A 27,994-nucleotide genomic window follows, 5' to 3' on the forward strand; every position below is an offset into this window, starting at 1 on the left:
ACCTTTTAGAAAAAAGGCGCACAAATCACATAACTGCAAAATCAACTCCTGGTACTATCTTCAAGTAAAGATAAGCCATGCTTAGAGAACATGTAGAACACATCACCTGCTTCTCACTGAACTAGTGAAGGCGTATAACAATACTGACTTCTAGCACACAAAACTAACTAAAACATCCATCCAATGCAGATTAAAATGGAGTATGTGTTTCTCAAAAAACGAAAATTACACAGATCAAGTCCAAGATCAAATACTGCAACTTAAATTTGAAAATGAAACACAATGACTTTATCCTGGCACGGTTGACCAAGTCACCTTCAGAGAGAGAGAGGCATGCTGAAGCATTATTTGTTGACAGGCACATCCATGAATGTTTGCTTTGAAATGGCAACTGCGTTCAAGATGGTCATTTTTAGAGCCGTTTTGACCTACCTTGAACTTCAACTGCAACCAAGTATCCATCTCTACAGCAATCACGTATCTTCTTAAGCCACATGACTCAGCAGTAGTGCCATGAAAGAGTGGAATTTCCTGATCTGACCCGCCAACAAATACAAACAAACTGAGCGACAAATTGAATCCATTCTGCACTTTCAATATGAGAACATCTATCGTGGCTTCCACAGCATTGTAAACACGTGCCAAAGTGATGTCAACTGCACCACAATCGCCATTAATGCGATTTGTGAATGACATAGAAGGTGTGGTTAGGTCACAGTAATCTGTCGCGCCGTCAATCAATGTTAGATCATCTTCTTCTTTCTCTCCTGTCTTGATCCTGATGTCAAATTCAACTAGAACAGAGGAATCCATTGCGATGCATCGCTTAGGGCCAGTCATCTCAATGAGAGAACCCTGCAAAATTATTATTATTTAGTAGCTCCTCGTAAAAGTAAGAATTACCTAAAGCGTATACTTGTCTTTCTAGCCAATTGAAAAAGGATCTCATACATGGCAGCATAGAATAATTTAAATTCTTCCCTACAAACATAAATCGGGCTGAACATGAAACTTAACACTTGCTAAATCGCACAAAGATAATTAACCATAAACTTGCTCAATATATGCAAGGATAGCCCCATCTTTGTCTAACATCCTCAAAGGCACATGTATGCACATATAAAAATCCTCAAAGTGGAACCATCATCACCAACGCTGCAGATCTTTGTTCTTTATTATTATAAAGGGAAGTTGGTTAATTCTTTATGAAAGAATCGCTTAAGTCCGGGAGTGACAAAACAGAGATGTGGAAGAAAGAATATCAGGACCACCTGGGCCCAATGGAGGAACCAGAAGAACAAGAGGGAGGTCTGTCTGGTCATGAATCTAGTGGTCATTCTACTTCTGCTAATAGTAATTCTGCCAAAAATGATGCAGAGGAAGTGTGTGAACAACCAATTGTGCTTGATGGTACTAATGTGGAAAGGAGGAGGTGGCTATCAGGAATCTCTTTACTTATTGTTGGTTCACAGGATGTGCTTGTCCAATCCACTGATGATATTACTGGAGATGATGCTGCTCCATGCAATGGTACTGAAGCTCAAAGGGGAGCTGCTCAAGCAACAAGAAATAGTGCCAGAATTGCTCAAATGGGAGCGGGTCATGAGACGTGATAGGGTTGAAGACAGAGAGCTGCTAGGAAGGTGACTGAACAGAATTTGGAAGGTAATACTATCTCCACTAAAAACTCCTTTTCTGTTTTATCTGATGATGATATCTGTTAAAGCTTTTGGAATAGGGATTGACTGTGATTTACTTCCTCTGGGAACATTTGATACTACGAGGGATCTAGAAATAGCTAGGTCAATAACATCATAAGAATTGAAATAGATGATATTGTTGATGATTTTACCTAGGTAGTCTCTAGATCTCTAGATCCAGTTTGAAAAAGCAGAAGAAAATGGAAAAATTACAGAGCAGAAGGAAGATAAGCACGTAGATTTGAATCAAGGGGGGGAGGGGGGAGTTGCTGAATCCCATCCTATGCATGGTGATCTTCCAGCAACTAGGCCCAGCAGAAAAAAATAGCAAGTATAAATTGTCACGCCTGTACACCAAGCTACAGCGGACCGAAGAAGTGCAAGTTCAGGTTCAGAACCCTGAACTCGCAACGACCAAGTCCCATGTGTTGGGCATGGCCTACAGTCAGGAGTGTGTATGTGTCCCGTGTGTGGAGCATGGCCCACAGTCAGGAGAGTGCGTGTGTATCCCGCCAGCTATGGCTTAATTTTAAGGGTGTGTGTGGCTGAGGAACGCAGCGAATGAGAAAAGTGTGAACTCCTTTCCCCTCTCCCAAGCTTACCCTCACCTGCTTTGCTCCTCTCGTCCTCCCCCCTAGTTCATCTCCGATCTTCTCCCCCCCCCCCCCCCCCCACACACACACACTTTTCTAGATCGGATCGTGACAAAATGATAGGTCGGATATGGACTTGTAGGTAAGAAGGGTTTGGCTAATTACTTGCAGGAAATATTAAGCGATAATGAAGTGGATTCTATGGGGCTACATGAAACAATGAAGAGAAATTATTCTGCAAGTTTCTTCAGGAAGATTGATCATACTTCTTCACGAGGATTGATCATACTGATCATTTTTCCTGGCATTAGATTCCCTCTGTTGGAATCCTGTAGATTTAACGTTACTCGTACTTCTCAAGGGAGATTTCCTATCAAAATAGGGCCATGATCATTGTCTATGAAGCTGCTCAAGAGGAGAACAAGAGAGGTTTTCTAATTTATCTTGTTGGTGGTGATTTCAACTTGATTAGATCTGCTAGGAAAACAATGTTGTTTTCCACAATAACAGTCATACTGCTATATTTAACTCAATCGATGCTTATGAACTTAGGAGATTGATGTGACACTCTAGTAGATATCCTTTGTTTGATGGTAAAGATGGATACAAGCTTCCTCAACGTCTCGTTGAGAGATGTGGAGAGGTGTCTTGAGGAAGAAAGGTTCAGAGAGAGCGAAAAATCAGCCTTTGTTGTTACACTTTGTAGCCACTCATGGGTACCAATCCATCAATTTTACACTATACTGCTCCTTCAGTAGTGAGCTCGGCTTGTTGGGTTTGGCTTCTCTCTCTAGCGGCCCTACGAGCTAGTGCCAGCCTCATCTCAGCCTGCTTGCGCTCCCGCCTTTCCTTGCGAATTGCCTCGCATGCTAGGAAGGTCGTGACAATCCTCCCTCCTTGGGACCAACATGCCCCCACGCTAGTGCCACCGGGTGAAGACGACAGATGGAATGGAACTCCTCCCGAGTAACGATGGTAGTTTCTGCCGGAGACCTTGACTTGTGTCTGATAGTTTCTTGTTGTGTCGAATCTATCGCTCATCCAGCACAATCAACAGCCTCCCAGGTAGTATATGATGTTGGCTGTTCCTGCCAGGAGATCTTGACTTGTGCCGACAGTTTCTTGTTGTGCCAATATCGCTCATCCAGCACAATCAATGGCTGCAACTCGGCAGTGGCGTCAGGTGATAGAGGGGGGAGGTCAATTTGCGCTTGCTCACTTAGACGCAGCACCTTCTTAAGTTGTGAGACATGGGTCACTGGATCGATGTGGCTGGATGGAGGCAGTTACAACTTGTAAGCCACAGCACCCACTTTCTGCATCACTTGATATGGTTTGAACTACTTGAACGATAGCTTGTGAGATGCCCATTGCGTCACGGATTGTTGAACATACGGTCGTAGTTTGAGAAAACCTAGTCACCTAAAGCTTATTGTACTTCTGTATGCTTTTTATCAGCTTGTCGCTTCATCCGCTGTTGGGCCCGTGTAAGTGTTGACGAATAACTTCTTACATGTTAGTGCTTTCTTTCAGCCACTGTTGCAAATCCGGGACAGCTGACAGAACTGGTTGTTGAATACCAAAATACCATGGCTTATGCCCATAGAGCACTTCAAATAGAGAGTGTCCCACTGCCGAACGAAATGATGTGGTGTAGCAAAATTCGGCTTGTGGCAGCCATCGTGACCATCTCTTCGGATTTGCAGCAACAAAGCCCCTCAGAAACGTTTCCAGGCACAGTTATGGAGTGCCAGTAACACGGCTTCATGCGCTTCTTTGTGATTTCCTAGCCAAATTCTTCCATTCAGCTTGGTGATGCCTTGTTGAAGAGAAAAAACTTGCACATTGGGGCTGGCTAGGGCTAACTCTGCCAGCAATTGTTGGTCTTGGGCATTGGGGCTGATAATCTTCTTCGATGATCCCCAACCAGCGTGGCTGGACAGAAGATAGAGCATTTAGTTCCTCTGAATGTTCTCAGCATGACAAAGCATCTGATGCGGCATTGTCCAGCCATTTTTTAAACATGATCTTGTACTGAAATCCTAGTAAGCGATAAAACCCTTTTGTTGCATAGGAGTATTTGCTTCGTGATCCACCAAATGTATCAGAATACGTTGATATGTGTACTCCCCAGACTATAAATATGAGCACCATTTGTCAATTGCCAGTAAGATAGCAAGGCATTCCGTGTTGTATGTCGATAGAGCATATCCCTCGGCCCAAGTGCCTTGCTGAGAAACGTCATTAGTTGGCCTCTTTGCATTAGCACCGACCCTATCCCAGCATCACACGCGTCTGCTTCCGAACACGAACTGGTGACCGAAATCCGACAGGGCTAGCACCGTATGAGACAGTGTTCCGGTTGGTTAGTTTCGTCAAACACCATGTATAACTGAATGAGATGTACCAATTCTCCTTTCTGAATCACCTTCGGAAGTTGCACCGCAGATTTCATAACACTTGCTCACATTGTCTTTGACCTTTAAGACTGATGCGTACACCAGTGTGTCCAAATCATATGGTTTTCCTAACCCAATCTGATGGATAAGTCTATGTACTATGGTCTTTGTGGGGCTGCAGCACATAGTCCTTTGTGGGGCTGCAGCACATGGTCCTTGTGGCTGTTAGGATAGAATCCTTGACCATCAAGGACTGGCAGTTAGGATAGCATCTTGGACTAGCATCTTAGCAGCATCTTAGACTAGCATCTTAGCATATGCTTGGCTGGCTAGCAGCCTATAAATATGTATCCCCAACCCCTCAGGTTGGCATGGCATTGTGTGAGAAATAAACCAACGAAAATTGTCCCAACTCTCCTAGTGTCATCCACAACTATCAATGCTCAGGCTGAAAGGTCTAACAAGTGGTATCAGAGCCTCGTTATCTTGTACCTGAGCATTTCCTGCTCACCTCTCTCACCGGGAGCTGAGCAGCCTAAGCCGGTAGCAGCAGCTGCTCCGACTGCCCCTAGTTACCTCCCTCCCTCCGGACTGTCGAGCAGCAGCTCGTCAGCAACAGCCCCCTCTTCACGCAACAGCCCCCTGCAGCGAGCCATGTCTGCAGGTCGCTCTCAGCACACGGCTACCTCGAGCATACGGTGCCGGCAAGAGGCCGAGCGCGCCGTGGCAGAGGAGCGTGAGCGAGCAGCTGCCGCGGCAACAAGGGTGTCAAGGCTGGCTGCAGCGGAGCTGGCAGCAGCCAGGGCGGAGGTAGAAGCAGCAGCAGCAGCAGCGGAGGCAGCACGTGAGGCTACAGCGGATGCCAAGGCACTCCGCGTCGGCTCCGGCAGCTCCAACGGCTCCGCACCTGCGGACGACGGCGCCGACGCAGACCGCGCCAAAGTGGCGCAAGAGCGGACAGCGCAGTGGGCAGCCGAGCATGCCCGCGCTCCAGGTGAAGGTGCGCACGGCGACGGCGGCTGCAACGACCAGGACCGCGGCCTCTACGAGGTCCGGACTGTGGTCAGGGATGTTGGTCCCAGTGTTGGGTGGCCTACCCTCACTAAAACCAACTACGTCGAGTGGGCCGCGATCATGAAGATCAGGCTCCAGGTGCGGCGGCTGTGGGAGGCAGTCCAGGACAGCAACGTCGACCACCAAGAAGATCGACGGGCGCTGGACGCCCTCATCGCCGCAGTCCCGCCCGAGATGCAGTTCTCGCTTTCCAACAAGCGGACTGCCAAGGAGGCTTGGGACGCCATCGCCGCGGCACGCATCGGCAGCGACCGTGCTCGCAAGTCCACACTGCAGGCACTTCGTAAGGAGTGGGAGAGCCTGGCTTTCAAGCCAGGTGAGGACGTTGATGACTTTGCTCTCCGTCTCAACACTCTGCTGCAGAAGATGGTGAAGTTTGGCGATGCCACCTACACCAAGGAGAGAGCTGTCGAGAAGCTTTTCCGGTGCATTCCCGAGAAGTACAAGCAGATGGCTCGCTCGATCGAGTCTTTGCTGGACCTCTCCACGATGACGATCGAGGAGGCGATGGGTCGCCTCAAGGTCGTCGACACCGACGAGCCACAGCCTCCCTCGGGGCCCATCACCGCCGGCGGGAAGCTGCTCCTAACTCGGGAGCAGTGGGATGCCAGCCTTGGTGACAAGAAGAAGGGGGAGCCTTCTTCCACGACGGGCGGCCGCAAGCGCGGCAAGCAGCGCAAGGCGCGAAGGGGCGGCAAGGCACAAGGACGTGCCGAAGGTGACGCCCGCGGAGGCGCCAAGGACGGCGTCGCTGGCAAGCCCAAGCCGGCAAAGGACAACAGCTGCCACAACTGTGGCCGGCTTGGCCATTGGGCCAATGAGTGTCGACAACCACGACAAGGTCAGGCTCACGTCGCACAGGCGGCGGAGGAGGAGACAGCTCTGTTCATGGCGCATGCAAGCATCGAGCTACCTTCAGCGACACCAGTCGCAAAGGCTCCCCTCCACCTCGACGAGTCGAAAGCACACGCTCTTCTCGGCGATGGCTCCGGGAAGGACAAGACTGCGGGGTGGTGCCTCGATACCGGCGCCACCCACCACATGACCGGTCGAAGGAAATTCTTCGCCGAGCTCGACTCCAACGCGCGAGGCTCCGTCAAGTTTGGGGATGCCTCAGCTGTGGAAATTAAGGGCGTCGGCTCTGTCATCTTCACCACCAAGACAGGAGAGCACCGGCTGCTCACCGGTGTCTACTACATCCCCGCGCTAAGGAACTCCATCATCAGCTTGGGACAGCTGGATGAGAACGGCTCACGCGTGCTGATTGAGCATGGGGTCCTACGCATCTGGGATCGCCAGCGTCGCCTTCTCACCAAGGTACCTAGAGGTGAAAATCGACTCTACGTCCTTGATGTGCAGGTGGCACAACCGGTCTGTCTCGCTGTCCATCGGGACGACAAGGCGTGGCAATGGCATGAGCGCTTTGGGCACCTTCATTTTGAGGCCCTGAAGCGTCTAAGTGCCAAGGAGATGGTGCGAGGCCTGCCATGCCTCGACCATGTGGAGCAGTTCTGCGACATCTGTGTGCTTACGAAGCAGAGACGACTCCCCTTTCCCCAGCAGGCGAGTTTTCGGGCCAAGGAGAGGCTGGAGCTCGTGCACGGAGATCTGTGCGGCCCGGTGACGCCAGCCACACCAGGAGGTCGACGCTACTTCCTGCTGCTCGTCGACGACCTCTCTCGCTACATGTGGGTGATGGTCCTCGGCAGTAAGGGAGAGGCGCCGGACGCCATCAGGCGTGCGCAGGTTGCTGTGGAGGCGGAGAGCGGCCGCAAACTGCGCGTGTTGCGCACTGACAACGGTGGCGAATTCACGACGGTTGAATTCGCGTCGTACTGCGCTGATGAGGGCATCCAGCGCCACTACTCCGCGCCGTACAGCCCGCAACAAAACGGCGTCGTCGAGCGGCGCAACCAGACGGTTGTGGGGATGGCTCGGGCTCTCCTCAAGCAGAGAGGGATGCCGGCTATTTTCTGGGGAGAGGCGGTGCTAACGGCCGTCTACATCCTCAACCGCTCGCCTACTAAGGCACTCGACGGCAGGACGCCGTACGAGGCCTGGCATGGGCGGAAGCCGGCGGTCTCTCACTTGCGGGTCTTTGGCTGCCTTGCGTTCGCCAAAGAGCTCGGCCACATCGGCAAGCTCGACGACAGGAGTACTCCGGGAGTCTTCATCGGCTGTGCGGAGGGCTCAAAGGCCTACCGCATCCTCGACCCAGAGACACAGCGTGTGCGCACGGCGCGAGACGTCGTGTTCAACGAAGGGCGAGGGTGGAAATGGGACAAGGCGGTGGACGACGGCTCGACGCCGATGTATGACGACTTCATTGTCGAGTACGTCCACTTCAAGGAAGCTGGGGGAGCAAGCAGCTCCTCTTCGCCGAGCACGTCTACCCCAGCCCCCAAAACTACATCGACTCCGGTGCCTGCTACACCGACGGCACCACAACCGGCGATGCCGCATACTCCAGCCCCGACAGTCACCACTCCGGGCTCGTCTTCATCAGCACCAGCTCACGCAGAGCACAACCCGATGAAGTTCGCTTCCCCGCTCACTCACGACGAGGAGCGCATCGCGTATCATAGCGGAGAACCGCTACGGTATCGTACGATGGATAATCTACTCGGCGACCAGCCGGTGCGAGGACTGGTGCCACGCGACCTGGAGGCGCAGCTACAACTCGCGTGTGAGGACGGCGAACCTCGGTCTTTTGCAGAGGCCGAGAGAGACGCGGCATGGCGCGCCGCGATGCAATTGGAGATGGATGCGGTCGAGCAGAACCGCACCTGGGAGCTCGCTGACCTCCCTCGTGGTCACCGCCAATCACCCTTAAGTGGGTGTTCAAGCTGAAGAGGGATGGAGCCAGCGCCATCATCAAGCACAAGGCTCGCTTGGTGGCCCAAGGCTTCTTGCAGCAGGAAGGAGTCGACTTCGACGACACTTTCGCTCCCGTGGCACGGATGGAGTCCGTGCGACTTCTCCTTGCGCTAGCTGCCCAGGAGGGCTGGCATGTCCATCACATGGATGTCAAGTCGGCATTCCTCAACGGCGACTTGAAGGAGGAAGTCTATGTGCATCAGCCACCGGGATTTGCGATCCCTGGCCAGGAGGGCAAGGTACTCCGCCTGCGTAAGGCTCTCTACGGCCTACGGCACGCACCTAGGGCGTGGAACGCCAAGCTGGACTCCACGCTAAAGAAGATGGGCTTTGAGCAAAGCCCGCATGAGGCGGCCCTCTACCGACGGGGCAGTGGAGGAAATGCCCTGCTGGTGGGCGTCTATGTTGACGACTTGGTGATCACCGGCATCAAAGATGCAAAGGTGGCGGCGTTCAAGGAAGACATGAAGGCCACCTTCCAGATGAGTGATCTGGGGCTCCTCTCCTATCTAGGGATCGAGGTGCACCAGGATCACTCCGGGATCGCGCTTCGACAGTCCGCCTACGCCAAGCGCATCGTTGAGCTAGCTGGGCTCACCGACTGCCACCCAGCTCTCACTCCGATGGAGGAGAGGCTGAAACTGAGCCGTGACAGCACGACGGAGGAAGTGGACGCTACGCAGTACCGACGCCTTGTGGGGAGCCTTCGCTACCTCGCCCACACACGGCCGGACTTGGCATTCTCCGTCAGCTATGTCAGTCGGTTCATGGAGCGACCAACGTCGAAGCACCAGCAGGCAGTGAAGAGGATCGTCCGCTACGTGGCAGGGACCCTCGACCACGGCCTCCACTACCCTAGGTGTCCGGGGGTGGCACACTTCGTCGGGTACAGCGACAGCGACCACGCCGGCGACATCAACACCAGCAAGAGCACGAGCGGGATCCTCTTCTTCCTCGGCAAGTGTCTCGTGAGCTGGCAATCGGTCAAGCAGCAGGTGGTGGCCCTGTCCAGCTGTGAGGCCGAGTATATAGCAGCCTCCACCGCCTGCACTCAGGCGCTCTGGCTCGCTCGACTGCTTGGTGATCTCCTCGTCCGAGACACCAGAACGGTGCAGCTCCTGGTGGACAGCAAGTCCGCCCTGGCCCTGGAAAAGAACCCCGTTTTTCAAGAACGGAGCAAGCACATCCGATTGAGGTATCACTTCATCCGCAGCTGTTTGGAAGAAGGGAGCATCGAGGCGAGCTACATCAACACCACGGACCAGCTAGAATACCTGCTCACCAAGCCTCTTGGGAGGATCAAGTTCCTCGAACTCTGCTCCAGGATTGGGATGATTCGACTCTCCCACAAGACGACGTACAAGACTTAGGGGGGGAATGATGGATAAGTCTATGTACTATGGTCTTTGTGGGGCTGCAGCACATAGTCCTTTGTGGGGCTGCAGCACATGGTCCTTGTGGCTGTTAGGATAGAATCCTTGACCATCAAGGACTGGCAGTTAGGATAGCAACTTGGACTAGCATCTTAGCAGCATCTTAGACTAGCATCTTAGCATATGCTTGGCTGGCTAGCAGCCTATAAATATGTATCCCCAACCCCTCAGGTTGGCATGGCATTGTGTGAGAAATAAACCAACGAAAATTGTCCCAACTCTCCTAGTGTCATCCACAACTATCAATGCTTAGGCTGAAAGGTCTAACAAGTGGTATCAGAGCCTCGTTATCTTGTACCTGAGCATTTCCTGCTCACCTCTCTCACCGGGAGCTGAGCAGCCTAAGCCGGTAGCAGCAGCTGCTCCGACTGCCCCTAGTTACCTCCCTCCCTCCGGACTGTCGAGCAGCAGCTCGTCAGCAACAGCCCCCTCTTCACGCAACAGCCCCCTGCAGCGAGCCATGTCTGCAGGTCGCTCTCAGCACACGGCTACCTCGAGCATACGGTGCCGGCAAGAGGCCGAGCGCGCCGTGGCAGAGGAGCGTGAGCGAGCAGCTGCCGCGGCAACAAGGGTGTCAAGGCTGGCTGCAGCGGAGCTGGCAGCAGCCAGGGCGGAGGTAGAAGCAGCAGCAGCAGCAGCGGAGGCAGCACGTGAGGCTACAGCGGATGCCAAGGCACTCCGCGTCGGCTCCGGCAGCTCCAACGGCTCCGCACCTGCGGACGACGGCGCCGACGCAGACCGCGCCAAAGTGGCGCAAGAGCGGACAGCGCAGTGGGCAGCCGAGCATGCCCGCGCTCCAGGTGAAGGTGCGCACGGCGACGGCGGCTGCAACGACCAGGACCGCGGCCTCTACGAGGTCCGGACTGTGGTCAGGGATGTTGGTCCCAGTGTTGGGTGGCCTACCCTCACTAAAACCAACTACGTCGAGTGGGCCGCGATCATGAAGATCAGGCTCCAGGTGCGGCGGCTGTGGGAGGCAGTCCAGGACAGCAACGTCGACCACCAAGAAGATCGACGGGCGCTGGACGCCCTCATCGCCGCAGTCCCGCCCGAGATGCAGTTCTCGCTTTCCAACAAGCGGACTGCCAAGGAGGCTTGGGACGCCATCGCCGCGGCACGCATCGGCAGCGACCGTGCTCGCAAGTCCACACTGCAGGCACTTCGTAAGGAGTGGGAGAGCCTGGCTTTCAAGCCAGGTGAGGACGTTGATGACTTTGCTCTCCGTCTCAACACTCTGCTGCAGAAGATGGTGAAGTTTGGCGATGCCACCTACACCAAGGAGAGAGCTGTCGAGAAGCTTTTCCGGTGCATTCCCGAGAAGTACAAGCAGATGGCTCGCTCGATCGAGTCTTTGCTGGACCTCTCCACGATGACGATCGAGGAGGCGATGGGTCGCCTCAAGGTCGTCGACACCGACGAGCCACAGCCTCCCTCGGGGCCCATCACCGCCGGCGGGAAGCTGCTCCTAACTCGGGAGCAGTGGGATGCCAGCCTTGGTGACAAGAAGAAGGGGGAGCCTTCTTCCACGACGAGCGGCCGCAAGCGCGGCAAGCAGCGCAAGGCGCGAAGGGGCGGCAAGGCACAAGGACGTGCCGAAGGTGACGCCCGCGGAGGCGCCAAGGACGGCGTCGCTGGCAAGCCCAAGCCAGCAAAGGACAACAGCTGCCACAACTGTGGCCGGCTTGGCCATTGGGCCAATGAGTGTCGACAACCACGACAAGGTCAGGCTCACGTCGCACAGGCGGCGGAGGAGGAGACAGCTCTGTTCATGACGCATGCAAGCATCGAACTACCTTCAGCGACACCAGTCGCAAAGGCTCCCCTCCACCTCGACGAGCCGAAAGCACACGCTCTTCTCGGCGATGGCTCCGGGAAGGACAAGACTGCGGGGTGGTGCCTCGATACCGGCGCCACCCACCACATGACCGGTCGAAGGGAATTCTTCGCCGAGCTCGACTCCGACGCGCGAGGCTCCGTCAAGTTTGGGGATGCCTCGGCTATGGAAATTAAGGGCGTCGGCTCCGTCATCTTCACCACCAAGACAGGAGAGCACCGGCTGCTCACCGGTGTCTACTACATCCTCGCGCTAAGGAACTCCATCATCAGCTTGGGACAGCTGGATGAGAACGGCTCACGCGTGCTGATTGAGCATGGGGTCCTACGCATCTGGGATCGCCAGCGTCGCCTTCTCGCCAAGGTACCCAGAGGTGAAAATCGACTCTACGTCCTTGATGTGCAGGTGGCACAACCGGTCTGTCTCGCTGTCCATCGGGACGACGAGGCGTGGCAATGGCATGAGCGCTTTGGGCACCTTCATTTTGAGGCCCTGAAGCGTCTAAGTGCCAAGGAGATGGTGCGAGGCCTGCCATGCCTCGACCATGTGGAGCAGTTCTGCGACATCTGTGTGCTTACGAAGCAGAGACGACTCCCCTTTCCCCAGCAGGCGAGTTTTCGGGCCAAGGAGAGGCTGGAGCTCGTGCATGGAGATCTGTGCGGCCCGGTGACGCCAGCCACACCAGGAGGTCGACGCTACTTCCTGCTGCTCGTCGACGACCTCTCTCGCTACATGTGGGTGATGGTCCTCGGCAGTAAGGGAGAGGCGCCAGACGCCATCAGGCGTGCGCAGGTTACTGTGGAGGCGGAGAGCGGCCGCAAACTGCGCGTGTTGCGCACTGACAACGGTGGCGAATTCACGACGGCTGAATTCGCGTCGTACTGCGCTGATGAGGGCATCCAGCGCCACTACTCCGCGCCGTACAGCCCGCAGCAAAACGGCGTCGTCGAGCGGCGCAACCAGACGGTTGTGGGGATGGCTCGGGCTCTCCTCAAGCAGAGAGGGATGCCGGCTGTTTTCTGGGGAGAGGCGGTGCTAACGGCCGTCTACATCCTCAACCGCTTGCCTACTAAGGCACTCGACGGCAGGACGCCGTACGAGGCCTGGCATGGGCGGAAGCCGGCGGTCTCTCACTTGCGGGTCTTTGGCTGCCTTGCGTTCGCCAAAGAGCTCGGCCACATCGGCAAGCTCGACGACAGGAGTACTCCGGGAGTCTTCATCGGCTATGCGGAGGGCTCAAAGGCCTACCGCATCCTCGACCCAGAGACACAGCGTGTGCGCACGGCGCGAGACGTCGTGTTCAACGAAGGGCGAGGGTGGAAATGGGACAAGGCGGTGGACGACGGCTCGACGCCGACGTATGACGACTTCATTGTCAAGTACGTCCACTTCAAGGAAGCTGGGGGAGCAAGCAGCTCCTCTTCGCCGAGCACGTCTACAACAGCCCCCAAAACTACATCGACTCCGGTGCCTGCTACGCCGACGGCACCACAACCGGCGACGCCGCATACTCCAGCCCCGACAGTCACCACTCCGGGCTCGTCTTCATCAGCACCAGCTCACGCAGAGCACAACCCGATGAAGTTCGCTTCCCCGCTCACTCACGACGAGGAGCGCATCGACGCGTATCATAGCGGAGAACCGCTACGGTATCGTACGATGGATAATCTACTTGGCGACCAGCCGGTGCCAGGACTGGTGCCACGCGACCTAGAGGCGCAGCTACAACTCGCGTGTGAGGACGGCGAACCTCGGTCTTTTGCAGAGGCCGAGAGAGACGCAGCATGGCGCGCCGCGTTGCAATTGGAGATGGATGCGGTCGAGCAGAACCGCACCTGGGAGCTCGCTGACCTCCCTCGTGGTCACCGCGCAATCACCCTTAAGTGGGTGTTCAAGCTGAAGAGGGATGGAGCCAGCGCCATCATCAAGCACAAGGCTCGCTTGGTGGCCCGAGGCTTCTTGCAGCAGGAAGGAGTCGACTTCGACGACACTTTCGCTCCCGTGGCACGGATGGAGTCCGTGCGACTTCTCCTTGCGCTAGCTGCCCAGGAGGGCTGGCATGTCCATCACATGGATGTCAAGTCGGCATTCCTCAACGGCGACTTGAAGGAGGAAGTCTATGTGCATCAGCCACCGGGATTTGCGATCCCTGGCCAGGAGGGCAAGGTACTGCGCCTGCGTAAGGCTCTCTACGGCCTACGACAGGCACCTAGGGCGTGGAACGCCAAGCTGGACTCCACGCTAAAGAAGATGGGCTTCGAGCAAAGCCCGCATGAGGCGGCCGTCTACCGACGGGGCAGTGGAGGAAATGCCCTGCTGGTGGGCGTCTATGTTGACGACTTGGTGATCACCGGCATCAAAGATGCAAAGGTGGCGGCGTTCAAGGAAGACATGAAGGCCACCTTCCAGATGAGTGATCTGGGGCTCCTCTCCTATCTAGGGATCGAGGCGCACCAGGATCACTCCGGGATCGCGCTTCGACAGTCCGCCTACGCCAAGCGCATCGTTGAGCTAGCTGGGCTCACCGACTGCCACCCAGCTCTCACTCCGATGGAGGAGAGGCTGAAACTGAGCCGCGACAGCACGACGGAGGAAGTGGACGCTACGCAGTACCGACGCCTTGTGGGGAGCCTTCGCTACCTCGCCCACACACGGCCGGACTTGGCATTCTCCGTCGGCTATGTCAGTCGGTTCATGGAGCGACCGACGTCGAAGCACCAGCAGGCAGTGAAGAGGATCGTCCGCTACGTGGCAGGGACCCTCGACCACGGCCTCCACTACCCTAGGTGTCCGGGGGTGGCACACTTCGTCGGGTACAGCGACAGCGACCACGCCGGCGACATCAACACCAGCAAGAGCACGAGCGGGATCCTCTTCTTCCTCGGCAAGTGTCTCGTGAGCTGGCAATCGGTCAAGCAGCAGGTGGTGGCCCTGTCCAGCTGTGAGGCCGAGTACATAGCAGCCTCCACCGCCTGCACTCAGGCGCTCTGGCTCGCTCGATTGCTTGGTGATCTCCTCGTCCGAGACACCAGAACGGTGCAGCTCCTGGTGGGCAGCAAGTCCGCCCTGGCCCTGGAAAAGAACCCCGTTTTTCACGAACGGAGCAAGCACATCCGATTGAGGTATCACTTCATCCGCAGCTGCTTGGAAGAAGGGAGCATCGAGGCGAGCTACATCAACACCACGGACCAGCTAGAATACCTGCTCACCAAGCCTCTTGGGAGGATCAAGTTCCTCGAACTCTGCTCCAGGATTGGGATGATTCGACTCTCCCACAAGACGACGTACAAGACTTAGGGGGGAATGATGGATAAGTCTATGTACTATGGTCTTTGTGGGGCTGCAGCAGATAGTCCTTTGTGGGGCTGCAGCACATAGTCCTTTGTGGGGCTGCAGCACATGGTCCTTGTGGCTGTTAGGATAGAATCCTTGACCATCAAGGACTAGCAGTTAGGATAGCATCTTGGACTAGCATCTTAGCAGCATCTTAGACTAGCATCTTAGCATATGCTTGGCTGGCTAGCAGCCTATAAATATGTATCCCCAACCCCTCAGGTTGGCATGGCATTGTGTGAGAAATAAACCAACGAAAATTGTCCCAACTCTCCTAGTGTCATCCACAACTATCAATGCTCAGGTTGAAAGGTCTAACACAATCCACCCACATGGCACCAATTCCAGATAACCAATTCATGCCGAGTATAATATCATAACATCCGAGATCGAGTACACAAAATTCTGTTGTGAAGGTGTGAACGTGGCATGTCCATACAGCTTTGGGCACCATAGCTATGCTTTGCACTTTCCCCCATTAGCAATGGCCACAGTTGCAGGTAGGGCCTTGCCTGGGTAACTGAAGCCTTTGTACGGTGTGACTGCTGAAGAAGTTAGTAGAGCTCCGCCAGTCAACCAAAATCAGCACCTGCTGCCCACATAAACCTCTTTGCAATCAGATCGTTTTGCGACGACCTGCTACAGCTCATGGAGAAATATGCATCAACCCTTCCTCTTCACTTTCGGACGATGATTCATGTTGCGAAGCATTTTCTTCACCAAGAGTAAGTGGGTGAGCTCCTTCCAGCAGATGCAGCAAATCTTCAATCAGTTCCAATTGAACCGAGGGCAGACATTTCTAGCCACAATGATATTTATATCACCGCATTTGAAACATAGCCCTTTTTCTCTGTGCATGGCTTTGAGTGTTGCAATCTTCAAAGCTTATTGGCGCTTCCGCGAGACCCAAAAGTGGGTTCTTAAGGGAGACGCCAATACGGCATATTTCCAGGCTATTGCCAATGGTTGGCACCGACGGTACTCCACCCCCCTGCTCTGGGACGGAGAGGCCCTCCTTCAGCCGCCTGGGGACATCCGCGCCCACGTTGACGGCTTTTACAAGGCCTTGTTCTCCTCCACTCCTTGGAGTGGTTTAGCCATGGCACTAGATTTTTGGACCAGATTTTTGGACCGTTCGCCAGTGTGCCTCTGCCGAGGAGAATGCGGCCCTTACGGCCCCGTTCTCAGAGGAAGAGGTGTGGACTGCCATCAAGGATATGAATCCTTCCTCCGCACCGGACTCGGATGTCTGCCGGTCAAGTTCTTCCAGTCCTTCTGGGGCTCCGTTAGACAGGAGACGATGGCCCTCTTTGAGGAGTTCTATGTTGGTTCCATCGACCTCCACCGCCTTAACTACGGGATCATCACGCTGATTCCCAAGGTGACTGGCGCCTCGGACATCCGTCAGTTCCGGCCTATCACGGTGATCAATGTGATCTTCCGCATCCTGGCAAAGGGGTTCACCAATAGGGTGACCCCACTAGCCGACCACATCACCCATCCCGATCAGTCGGCCTTCATCCAAGGACGCTACATCCTGGATGGGGTCCTGGTATTCCATGAGGTCCTCCATGAAGTCCGCACCAAACACCTTAAAGTCGCCTTCCTGAAGATTGATTTCCGCCTACAACACGGTCAGTTGGCCCTTCCTTCGGGAAGTGCTGCAACGGAAGGGTTTCGATGACCGCTGAATCTCCCGGGTCATGCAGCTGGTATCGTCCGGACAAACCGCGGTTAACATCAATGGAGAGAACGGCCCCTACTTCCCGACCCTGTGCGGGGTTAGACAGGGAGACCCCTTCTCTCCGTTTTTGTTTAACATGGTTGCGGACGCTCTAGCCAATATCCTCGATAAGGCCAAATCTGCTGGACATATCCACGGTGTCGTACCTCATCTAGTGGAGGGCAACGGTGTGTCCCTCTTGCAATACGCCGACGACACCATCATCATGGTCGAAGGCTCCCACACCGATATCTCGAACATGAAGTTCCTCCTCCTCTGCTTCCAGCAAATGTCAGGCCTGAAAATCAACTTCGACAAGAGTGAAATGATGGTGATGGGTTATTCTACGTCTGAGACTCGGTGCATCGCGGACCGCCTGAACTGTCAGCTAGGAACCTTCCCCACCTCCTATTTGGGGATCCCAATCAGTCCCCTGCGTTTCTCGATGGCGGACCTGCGAGCTGCGGTGCTCAAGCTCCAGCATCGTATCGAACCATGGCAGGGCCGGTGGCTATCTAAAGCGGCTCAGACGATCCTCATCAACTCTTCCCTGTCCAGCCTGCTCATGTTCCTTATGAGCTTCTACAGCCTACACGAAACGCTTCACGAAGAGATTGGTTCCGTTCAGGCCTGATTCTTCTGGGCCGGTGATGGCGATAGGCGGAAGTATCATATGGTCCGTTGGCTCGAGATCTGCCAGCCTTGGTACCAAGGTGGCCTCGAGATCATGTCCTCCAAGCGCATGAACATTGCCCTCTTGTCCCGTTGGCTTTGGTGGATCGCTAATGGGAAAGGTGGCCTCTGGCTCCAGCTCATCCTCAATAAATACATGCGTGGACAGCCGCTCGCATTCTGCCAGAGATTGGGCGGCTCGCAGTTCTGGCAGTCGGTCATCCAGCTGCTCCCGGTTCGCCACATCAAGACCTCCGTTGAGGTGGGCTCCGGGACCTCCACCCTATTCTGGTTCGACCGATGGGCGGGCGGGACACCCTTTGCTACCTGCTTCCCTGACCTGTTTGCTATCAGGCGCCTGGCTTTCGTAGGCCATTTGGCCCCCGGACACCATCGCATGGCACGAGCTCCTTGCGACCGTCGCCCTGCGCGAACCGGACGTTGACCAGTCTATCCATCGCACTTTGTGGCATCTTGAGCCTTCGGGCAAGTTTTCCATGAAGTCCCTCTACCGGGCCATCGTTGCCAATCCCGTTACGAAGCCCTTTGAAATGATTTGGAAGATCACGCTCCCCCTAAAGATTAGAATCTTCATGTGGCAATGGATCCGCGACCGGGTCCCTTTCGGAATGGAGGTACTCAAGCGCCACGGTCCGGGAGACGGTCTATGCCCCCTTTGCAGGACTGCGGAGGACTCCAACCACATATTCTCGTGCGTGTCCGCCGAATTCCTCTGGTCTTGCATCCTCGAGACCATTGGGGACTTTGGTATAACACCAACTTCCCCAACCCATTCACCGAGATACAGGCCTCCCCTTCTTCGGGGCGGCACATTAGATGGCTGGTTATTGGTGTCCTCGCATGGACGCTCTGGACGGTCCGAAATAAGCTTGTTATTCAACGTGTGCCTCTTCGACGGGCGACTGACGCGTTGTTCAAAATGTGTGGCTTTATGCAGCTCTGGCGGCCGCTTAGCCGGCAACGGGACCAAGACGCCATCAACTCCATCATCACAGACCTCCGAACGATGGCCATCCGTTTGGCGCCACCGCTTCCTCCGCCACCACCCGAGCCGGATTAGCTTCTGCATTCGCGGTCTTTTCCTCTTGCGTGTTGTTGTCTTTTTGTTTTTAGGGCTTGTTGAGTTGTGCCCTCAACAGAACCCCAAGTACTTGGTGTCGTGATACCTTGGTGTGTGTGTCTGCTCGGATTTGAAACTATGCATGTACTCGTGGTTTGGTGGTTGCTATTGAAAATATGCCCTAGAGGCAATAATAAATTAGTTATTATTATATTTCCTTATTCATGGTAATCGTTTATTATCCATGCTATAATTGTATTGATTGGAAACTCAAATACATGTGTGGATACATAGACAACACATTGTCCCTAGTGAGCCTCTAAGGACTAGCCTGTTGATCAAAGATGGTCAAGGTTTCTTGACCATAGACATGAGTTGGGATCACATCATTAGGAGAATGATGTGATGACCAAGACCCAAACTATGAAAGTAGCATATGATCGTGTCAGTTTATTGCTATTGTTTTCTGCATGACAACTATCTGTTCCTATGACCATGGGATCATGCAACTCCCGGGCACCGGAGGAATGCCTTGTGTATCAAATGCCACAACGTAATTGGATGACTATAAAGGTGCTCTGCAGGTATCTACGAAGGTGTCAGTTGGGTTGGCGTGAATCGAGGCTGGGATTGGTCACTTCGTATGACAGAGAGGTATCTCTGGGCCCACTCGGTAATACAACATCACAATGAGCTTGCAAACAATGTGACTAAGGAGTTAGTCACAGGATCTTGTATAGAGATACCGACGATCGAATCCCGATGGACAAAGAGAGCAGTATACGGGATTGATTGAATCCTTGACATCGTGGTTCAACCGATAAAGATCTTCGTAGAATATGTAGGAGCCAATATGTGCATCCAGGTCCCGCTATTGGTTATTGACCGGAGAGTGTCTCGATCATGTCTGCATAGTTCTCGAACCCGTAGGGTCTGCACACTTAGGGTGTGTTTGGTTGCTGTCATGGGCTGGAATGTCACGGGTCGGACCCGTTCCTAGTCCTCGTTCCTGCGTTTGGTTTACCAACTGGAACAGAACCCACTCATTCCACTTTAGGGAATATTCCACTCAGATCCGGAACGTGCTAGTACCAGGAAATCGACGGAATCACACGGAACGAGCCTCTCCTCTCGCGCAACTCGTCTCCTCCTTCCCCAGCTGCGCCGCTCGAGCTCCTCCTTCCCGAGCTGCGCCGCCGACCCCCTCCCTCTCTGCTGCTGCGCTGCGCCGCCGGCCCCCTCCCTCTCTACTGCCGCGTTGCGCCGCCGGCCCTCTCCCTCCCTCTCTGCTGCGTCGCCGCGCCGCCGGCCCCCTCCCTCTCTGCTGCCGCGCCGCGCCGCCGGCCCTCTCCCTTCCTCTCTGCCGCGCCGCCGGCCCCCTCCCTCTCTGTTGTGTTGCCGCGCCGCGTCGCTGGCCCCCTCCCTCTCTGCTGTCGCGCCGCGCCGCCGGCCCCCTCCCTCTCTGCTGCCGCGCTGCGCCGCCGGCTCCCTCCCTCCCTCTCTGCTGATTCCTGCCATGTCTTGATCTACAAGTAGAAGGTGAAGAAGGTGCTACTCCGGCGCGGCAACACAGCGAACCAAACGAAATGTTGCTGCAAATTGTGTTACATGTCAATACATATATTGTTGTGTTGTTTTTCTTCAAAATACAAACGAAATGCTGCTGAAATTTCGAATTTTTGTTATTCCATTTTTCATTCCATGCCTCCCAACCAAACACTCGAACGAAACCATCCCGTTCCACTTTTTTGCTCGTACCAAACACAGGAACGGAACCGACCCGTTCCTCTGGAATGGAACCATTCCATTCCATGACAGTTGGTTCTCCAACCAAACACACCCTTAAGGTTCGGTGACGATTTGGTATTAATGAGTTATGTATGGTGATAACCAAAAGTTGTTCAGAGTCCCGGATGAGATCCCGGACATCACGAGGAGCTCCGGAATGGTCCGGAGGTAAAGATTTATATATGGGAAGTCATATTCAAGGTTCCGGAAAATGTTTAGGATTTTTCGGTATTGTACCAAGAAGGTTCTAGAAGGTTCCGGGGTGGGGCCCACCAACATGGGGACCCACATGGACATGGGTAGTGGGGAAAGTCCCCACACCCCTGGTCTAGACGCATCAAAATTTCCCCTTAAAAGGAATAGGATCATATCCCGAAAGGATAAGATCGAGACCCCTAAAAAGGGGGGATAGTGATCGGTTTCCTTCCTCCCCCCTTGACCAACGACCCTAGGGACTTGGAGGGCAAACTACCAGCCCCTCCCACACGTATATAAAAGTGGGGAGGCGCAAGGGGGCTGGGGACTCTCCAACTGCGCAGCCCTGTCTCTTCCATAGATCAACTTTCTTCATTAGATCGGTTTCGGTAGTGCTTGGCGAAGCCCTGCCGGGACAACTCCACCACCGCCGCCGCCATGCCGTCGTGTTGTCGGAGAACTCATCTACCTCTTCGCCATCGCTTGCTGGATGAAGGCGGCGGAGAACGTCATCGAGTTGTACGTGTGCTGAACGCGGAGGTGACGTCCGTCCGGCACTAAATCAGGACGGATCGTGATAGGGTCGCGGGACGGATCGTGATTGGATAGCGAAGACGTTTGACTACATCATCTGCGTTATATACGCTTCCGCTTAGCGATCTACAAGGGTATGTAGATGCACCCTCCCTCTCGTAGATGTTAAGTCTCCATAGACTGATCTTGGATGAGCGTAGGAATTTTTTTTTGTTTCCCATGCGACGTTCCCCAACAGTTGCTTTATATATATATAAAGCGGGGCGAAAGCCTTTTTCGGTAAATACAACAACAACAACAAAGCGTATAGTCCCAAAAAAGTTGGGGTAGACTAGAAGTGAAATCCATAAGATCTCGCGACCAACTCATGGTTCTAGCACATGGATAGCAAGCTTCCATGCACCCTTGTCCATAGCTAGTTCTCCGATGAGACTCCAGTCCTTCAGATCTCTCTTTGATCTCTTTACAGGCTCCTTCCAAGTCAGGTTTGTTCTTCCCCGTCCTCTTTTGACATTATCAGCACACTTTAGCCGTCCGCTATGCACTGGAGCTTCTGGAAGCCTACGCTGAATATGCTCAAACCATCTCAGACGATGTTGGACAAGCTTCTCTTCAATCGGTGCTACGCCAACTCTATCTCATATATCATCATTCCAGACTCGGTCCTTCCTTGTGTGACCACACATCCATCTCAACATGTGCATCTCTGCCACACCTAACTGCTGCACATGTCGCCTTTTAGTCAGTCATCACACAGTGCCATACAACATTGTGGGTCGAACCGCCATCCTATTGAACTTGCCTTTTAGCTTTTGTGGCACTTTCTTCTCACAGAAAATGCCAGAAGCTTGGCGCCAATTCATCCATCTGTCTTTGATTCGATGGTTCACATCTTCATCGATATCTCCATCATTCTGCAACATTGACCCCAAATATCGAAAGGTGTCCTTCTGAGGCACCACGTGCCCATCAAGGCTAACCTCCTCCTCCTCGTGTCTAGTAGTACTAAAGCCACACCTCATGTACTCGGTTTTAGTTCTACTAAGTCTAAAACCTTTTGATTACAAGGCTTGATGCTTAAATGATAACATATTTTTATATTATTTTCAAAACTAGTCAAACGTATCATCGCATTGGCGCTTATAGAAATGACATATTTACATAATCCATATCGGTGCAATCTAGACTGGCATAAGAGGTCTAGTGAATATTAGTAGTTAAAGGGTGATAATAATACTCGTTGATTTCACAGGATTGCTAATGGGAGGAGGAAAAATCACATTTTCTGATTGAAAAAGGAAGATGCTATGATTCAGGGGACTGCTAATCTAGTGGAGCATGGCACTGAGTACTATAAAGCTTTATTTGGTCCTACAGATGGTTTCAAATGTCTTCCGTTTTCATGGCAACAGAGAGATCCAAGGCAAAGAATCACATAATTCCAGCCAATCTCTTCAAGAGGACCAAAGAAGAATATGAAGAGCACATACCAGTTGGAGATATGGATAGAGGCGAAAAGATGCTCGAAGAGATGAATTTAATTCGATGGCTCACATCTTAATTGATATCACCATCATTCTACAAGCATTAACCCCAAATATTGAAGGTGTCCTGAGATACCACCTGCCAATCAAGGCTAACCTTCTCATGCCTAGTAGTACTAAAACCGCACCTCGTGTACTCAGGTTCAGTTTTACTAAACCTAAAACCTTCCGATTCCAAAGTTCATCTCGATAGCTCTAACTTTCTATAACCCCCGTCCGACTACAATTGACTAGCATACATCATGGGATATCTCCTTGTATATCCCTTGCGACCTCATCCATCACCAAAGCAAAAAAGATAAGGGCTCAAAGTTGACCGTTGGTGTAGTCCTATTTTAATCGGGAAGTCATCAGTTCACCATCACTTGTTCGAACACTTATCACAACATTATCGTACATGTCCTTGATGAGGATAATACTTTGTTGAGATTTTGTGTTTCTCCAAGGCCCACCACCATGACAATATGTGATATCTTCTCGTAGGCCTTCTCCAAGTCAATGAACACCATATGTAGGTCCTTTTGCTCCATGTATCTCTCCATAAGTTGTCATACCAAGAAAATGGCTTCCACGGCCGACCTCCCAAGCATGAAACCAAATTGATCTTAGGTCACGTTTGTCATTCTTCTTAAGTGGTGCTCAATGACTCTCCCATAGTTTCATTGTATTCAGCTTAATTCCACGCGATTAGTACAACTTTGAACACCACCCCCTTGTTCTTGAAGATTGGTACTAATATACTCCGCCTCCACTCTTCTGGCATCTTGTTTGCCCAAAAAATGAGGTTTAAAAGCTTAGTTAGCCATACTATCGCTATGTGTCTAAGGCCTCTCCACACCTCAATGGGGATACAATCATAGCCCATCGCCTTGCCTCCTTTCATCCTTTAAAGCCTCCGTGACCTCAAACTCCTGGATTCATCGCACAAAACACCTTGGTATCATGAAAGGAGTCATCTAGCCCAATGGTAGAGCTCTCACTCTCTACACTGAACAACTTGTTGAAGTACTCCTGCCATCTATGCTTAATCTCCTTGCCCTTCAACAAGAGCTTATCTGCTCCGCCTTGATGCATTTGACTTGGTTGATATCCCTCGTCTTCCTCTCTCGGATCTTGGCCATCTTATAGATGCCTCTTTCGTCTTTCTTTGTGTCTAAGTGTTGGTAGTTGCCTGACTCCTTGCTTCACTCACGGCTCGCTTTGCAGTCTTCTTTGCCATATTGTATTTCTCTATGTTCTTTGCACTCCGATCTATGTGTAGGCATCTGAACAACATAATTAAGCAATAACTAGTGACTTCTAAATTCTTGTTGCAAAATGCATTGTAGATTTTTGGAATGGGTCTAGGCGCGCCCGGTTAAGCAAAAGAAGTTAAAAAATCAGAAAATGAGAAACTTTTCTGCGAGAAACAATCTAGCATAATAATCCATTTAAGGTATCGGTCAAAAACGAGTTATGTTGTATTCTGAATGAGAAAACAAAAGTGCAGCTACAAAAATCATGATTATGTTGTATTTTGCTCGAAATACACCATAAATCATTCTGGCCCGAAACTTTAAACATGAGTATTATGCTAGGCCATGTTTGTTGTCAAAAAGTTTTTCAGTTTGGGTGCGCGCGCACCCAGGTTCCCGATGTATTTTCGTTGCAAAACGCCATTATAACTTTGGATTGAATTTTAACCATATAGAAGCAAATATTTAGCAATAACTAAAATAGGCAAATATTCATGTATATACTATACATACATTAACATTGAATAACCTAAGCTTGTGTTATTTATGAAGGAAAAAATATTCAGACAAAACTAAGAATGCAATCAAGAATATCTTCATTGTGTACACCAATCTAGGAGAAATCAGAGATAAAGTGGATTATATTATAGTACTAGTACGCAATTATAGTACTAGTAAATGCTTACGTAAATATTAGGCAGTATATTAGTTGCACACAGATATTAGCTAGGATATTTTTGCATGTTAATTATGTGATTATTAGGTAGGATATTTTTGCGTGTTAATTATGTGATTAGTGTTATATTTGTATGTAATTATATGCTAAACATGTTGAGCGCTCGTGTCACGGGCTGGTGGGTTGGAGCGGAGGTTGCAATCGTGAGAGACGGGAGACACCAAGGTGGAGGAGCATAGGGGTGAGAGATTAGATTGTTTCTGCTTAATTTTATTGATCCAAATGCTATAAAGCCTGATTACAAGACTAGACTCCTACTCCAATTGGGAGTTGGCAGGGTAACCTTCTACGGGACTAAACCTTTCCAACTAACCCAGACTCCTAATCTAACACAACTTCTATAATTAAACTAGGCCATAGTTTAGGCCGTGCAGGCCCAGACTGCGTGGGGCCTGCCTTGCGCCTATAGGGCTAACCCCACATGACATCTCCCCCTCCATTCTGATACCAAGTTGTCATGGGCTGGTGGGTTGGAGCGGAGGTAGTAGTTGTGAGAGACGCGAGGCCGAGGGCGAATCCCTCGCCGGCCTATCGTTGGAGAAGGGGGTGAGGAGAGGCGTCGAGGCGCAGGAGCATAGGGGTGAGAGATTAGATTGTTTCTGCTTAATTTTATTGATCCAAAGGCTGGCTATATAAAGCCTGATTACAAGACTAGACTCCTACTCTAATTGGGAGTTGGCAGGGTAACCTTCTACGGGACTAAACCTTTCCAACTAACCCAGACTCATAATCTAACACAACTTCTATAATTAAACTAGGCCATAGTTTAGGCCGATGCAGGCGCAGACCGCGTGGGGCCTGCCTTGCGCCTATAGGGCTGACCCCACATGACATCTCGCCATTGAAGCAGTCTAGGTCGTTAGATTGACCTGGTTCGATGGCAAAGATTAGTTGGATCTGCCCCTTTGAGTCTATTGATATTGGTATAGATACAACATTCGGCCCCAAATCTACTACTCAAAGGAGATTAATTAGTTGTAGTATGCAATAACAATATTATATTTTAATTCATCTTCTCTATGAATGTGATGGAATTGAGATCACATTATAAAAGAAGCAAATTGCTAAAAATAAAATGTGTGAGGTAATGATGTGCACCTGTTGCGCAATAATGGGGTCATCCCTGCTACGGTTGACAATATAATTAAGCAACAAGTCCAAATGATCCCGCACTGCGATATATCCATATAGTTCTACCGGGCTGGTGTTGATAGAGACACTAGCCAATTTTAATGTGAAAATTTGCATCATCGGGCATTTACAATGCACACAACACCTTTCTCGGTCAGGAAAGCAATCCGCTGGCTCCGATAGCATCATTGGCTCAAGTTGTGCTTCATTATATATAAATATTAAATAAAGATGTACTCTAAAAGTATAATCATGCTTTTCACGCACATATCTGAGTTCAAATACAATCATCTAATCAAATGCCTCCAATGTTACTATTATTGAATACCAAAAAAATAAATACTAATCGAACAAGTGAGGAGAATGACGCAATGCTACATGATGGAAATACTGAAACAGACTATAAGAGTAGTGGTTAACAAGACTTCAATGTGTGTATGGCAAAATGTTTAATGAAACAGTATGTTAAACTTTCTTGATCTTTAGAGAACTTCATAAGATGTTTGATCTTTAGAGAACTTCATAAGATGTTTGTTATCCATAAGATCCTTTTTGCTTTGGTGATGGATGAGGTCACAAGGGATATAGAAGGAGATACCGCATGGTGTATGGTCTTTTTTTTGACTGAAATGGTGTATGGTCTTGTGAGGATGATGTGGTTGTTGTTGCTGTTTGAAACTCTAGCCTAACCCAACTAGTTTGAGACTGAAAGGCTAGGTGGTTGTTGTATCCTTTTGTATTGGTTGTGCGTACTAGATGTGTGCACAAATGCTTACATGGTTCTGGAGAATGTACTGAAGGCCGCTTTCCCTAATGGCACAGGGAGTGCATTAAGCAACTTACCACAAATAATGGTTGTGTTAGTTGCACCAAAAATGAGATGTTGGAATAAAGGTTGACAACCAACTTTGGGTATATGATCTAAGGCCTCGGAACTAAAGTCAACCAGATTACAATAAAGAGATGTTGGAATAAAGGTTGACAACCAACTTTGGGTATATGATCTAAGGCCTTAGAACTAAAGTCAACCAGCTTACAATGAAGAGATGTTGGAATAAAAAAACTACTTCAGAACTAAATACTTGGGACTTCTACTCTTTTAACTATAACATACTAACACTCCCTACTAAAGCGTCAGCTACATTGCATACTGCTAAAAAATAATGCACATTCAGCCTCAAACTTTTAATCAATTGGCTAAACATTGTCAAATATCTTATAAATCAACCGGAAAGTAGTAGGAAAGAGATTTGCATCACTTACTCTCATCACGGTCAGTAACACGACATGATTTTCGAAGAGCAAAGCTTCTCTTGTATATAGCACCATCCCGATGGCTGCTGTTCTTAAATATGAAGGTCGAGCTTACATTGTCGGCGGGATGGCTAAAAAGGACCTCCTTGGTTCCCCACCTCTGTTCTTCTCTACTTATCCCTTCGGTGATGTGGCGGAGACAATTCGGTTTACCCCAGTTCTTCTTGTCTTTTACTCCCATTATGTTTCGTGCCATGATCCATGATTGATAAGCAGATCTATCACCAAAGAGCAATCTTAGAATCCGGCTAAAATAAGATACGTGGATTGAAATTGTAATCATACTACTCCAATCGTTTCACTATATATGTCCCCGTACTTGGGATCCTCCGTTCCCAAATCTCTATCGATTCAGCAAAAAAACAGAAAATAATTGTTGCAGTTTTTTCCAATTTTTCACCTTACGTAAGTGCTTTGAAATAATATTGGCTGGCAGCTGTATGGTGGGACGAGGACAGATGTATTGAAACAAAAATCATTCAAACGAAAGTTGAGGGGGGAAATCCTTCAAAATAATGTAACTGCAAGAACCAATAATAAGAGTTCAAAGGCCCAAAGTTTAAAATGTCAGACGCACCGAGGAACATGGTCCAGATTTCGCAACGAGCGGAGCATCTCGTTGCGCAAGGTTCGGAGGACCCAACCGACGAGAAGCAGAGGTGATCCAGAGAGTAGAGTGGGGGGGGGGGGGCGTTGTGGACGAGGCGGCGCGGTGCCAGGGATTGGGCGGTCGTTTGGATGGTGCGGAAAGGTGGGCAGAAAATTAGGGTTCGGGACTGGGGACCCGGAATGCGCGAG

The 27,994-nt window shown here is 51.5% G+C and overlaps 1 protein-coding gene across 1 annotated transcript; it reads right to left on the minus strand.

The window, feature by feature from the left end:
• Positions 1 to 164: 164 nt before the first annotated feature.
• LOC123399003 lies at positions 165 to 27,994 on the minus strand. Its single transcript, XM_045093438.1, has 4 exons — positions 27,774 to 27,994; positions 27,146 to 27,414; positions 25,850 to 26,085; positions 165 to 855 (listed from the first exon to the last, which is right to left on the minus strand). Exons 1-4 carry the CDS (start codon positions 27,809 to 27,811, stop codon positions 289 to 291), a joined length of 1,110 nt encoding a protein of 369 aa, XP_044949373.1. The 5' UTR covers positions 27,812 to 27,994; the 3' UTR covers positions 165 to 288.

Source organism: Hordeum vulgare, chromosome 5H, assembly GCF_904849725.1.
Source record: "Hordeum vulgare subsp. vulgare chromosome 5H, MorexV3_pseudomolecules_assembly, whole genome shotgun sequence".
Lineage (NCBI taxonomy): Eukaryota > Viridiplantae > Streptophyta > Magnoliopsida > Poales > Poaceae > Hordeum > Hordeum vulgare.

Coding starts and splice junctions, on each gene's coding strand:
- LOC123399003 (XM_045093438.1), bottom strand. CDS start 27,811: ATGCTCCGCTCGTTGCGAAATCTGGACCATGTTCCTCG. Junction 26,086..27,145: donor TGTTACTGACCGTGATGAGA/GTAAGTGATGCA, acceptor TATATAATGAAG/CACAACTTGAGCCAATGATG. Junction 856..25,849: donor ACCCCATTATTGCGCAACAG/GTGCACATCATT, acceptor ATAATTTTGCAG/GGTTCTCTCATTGAGATGAC.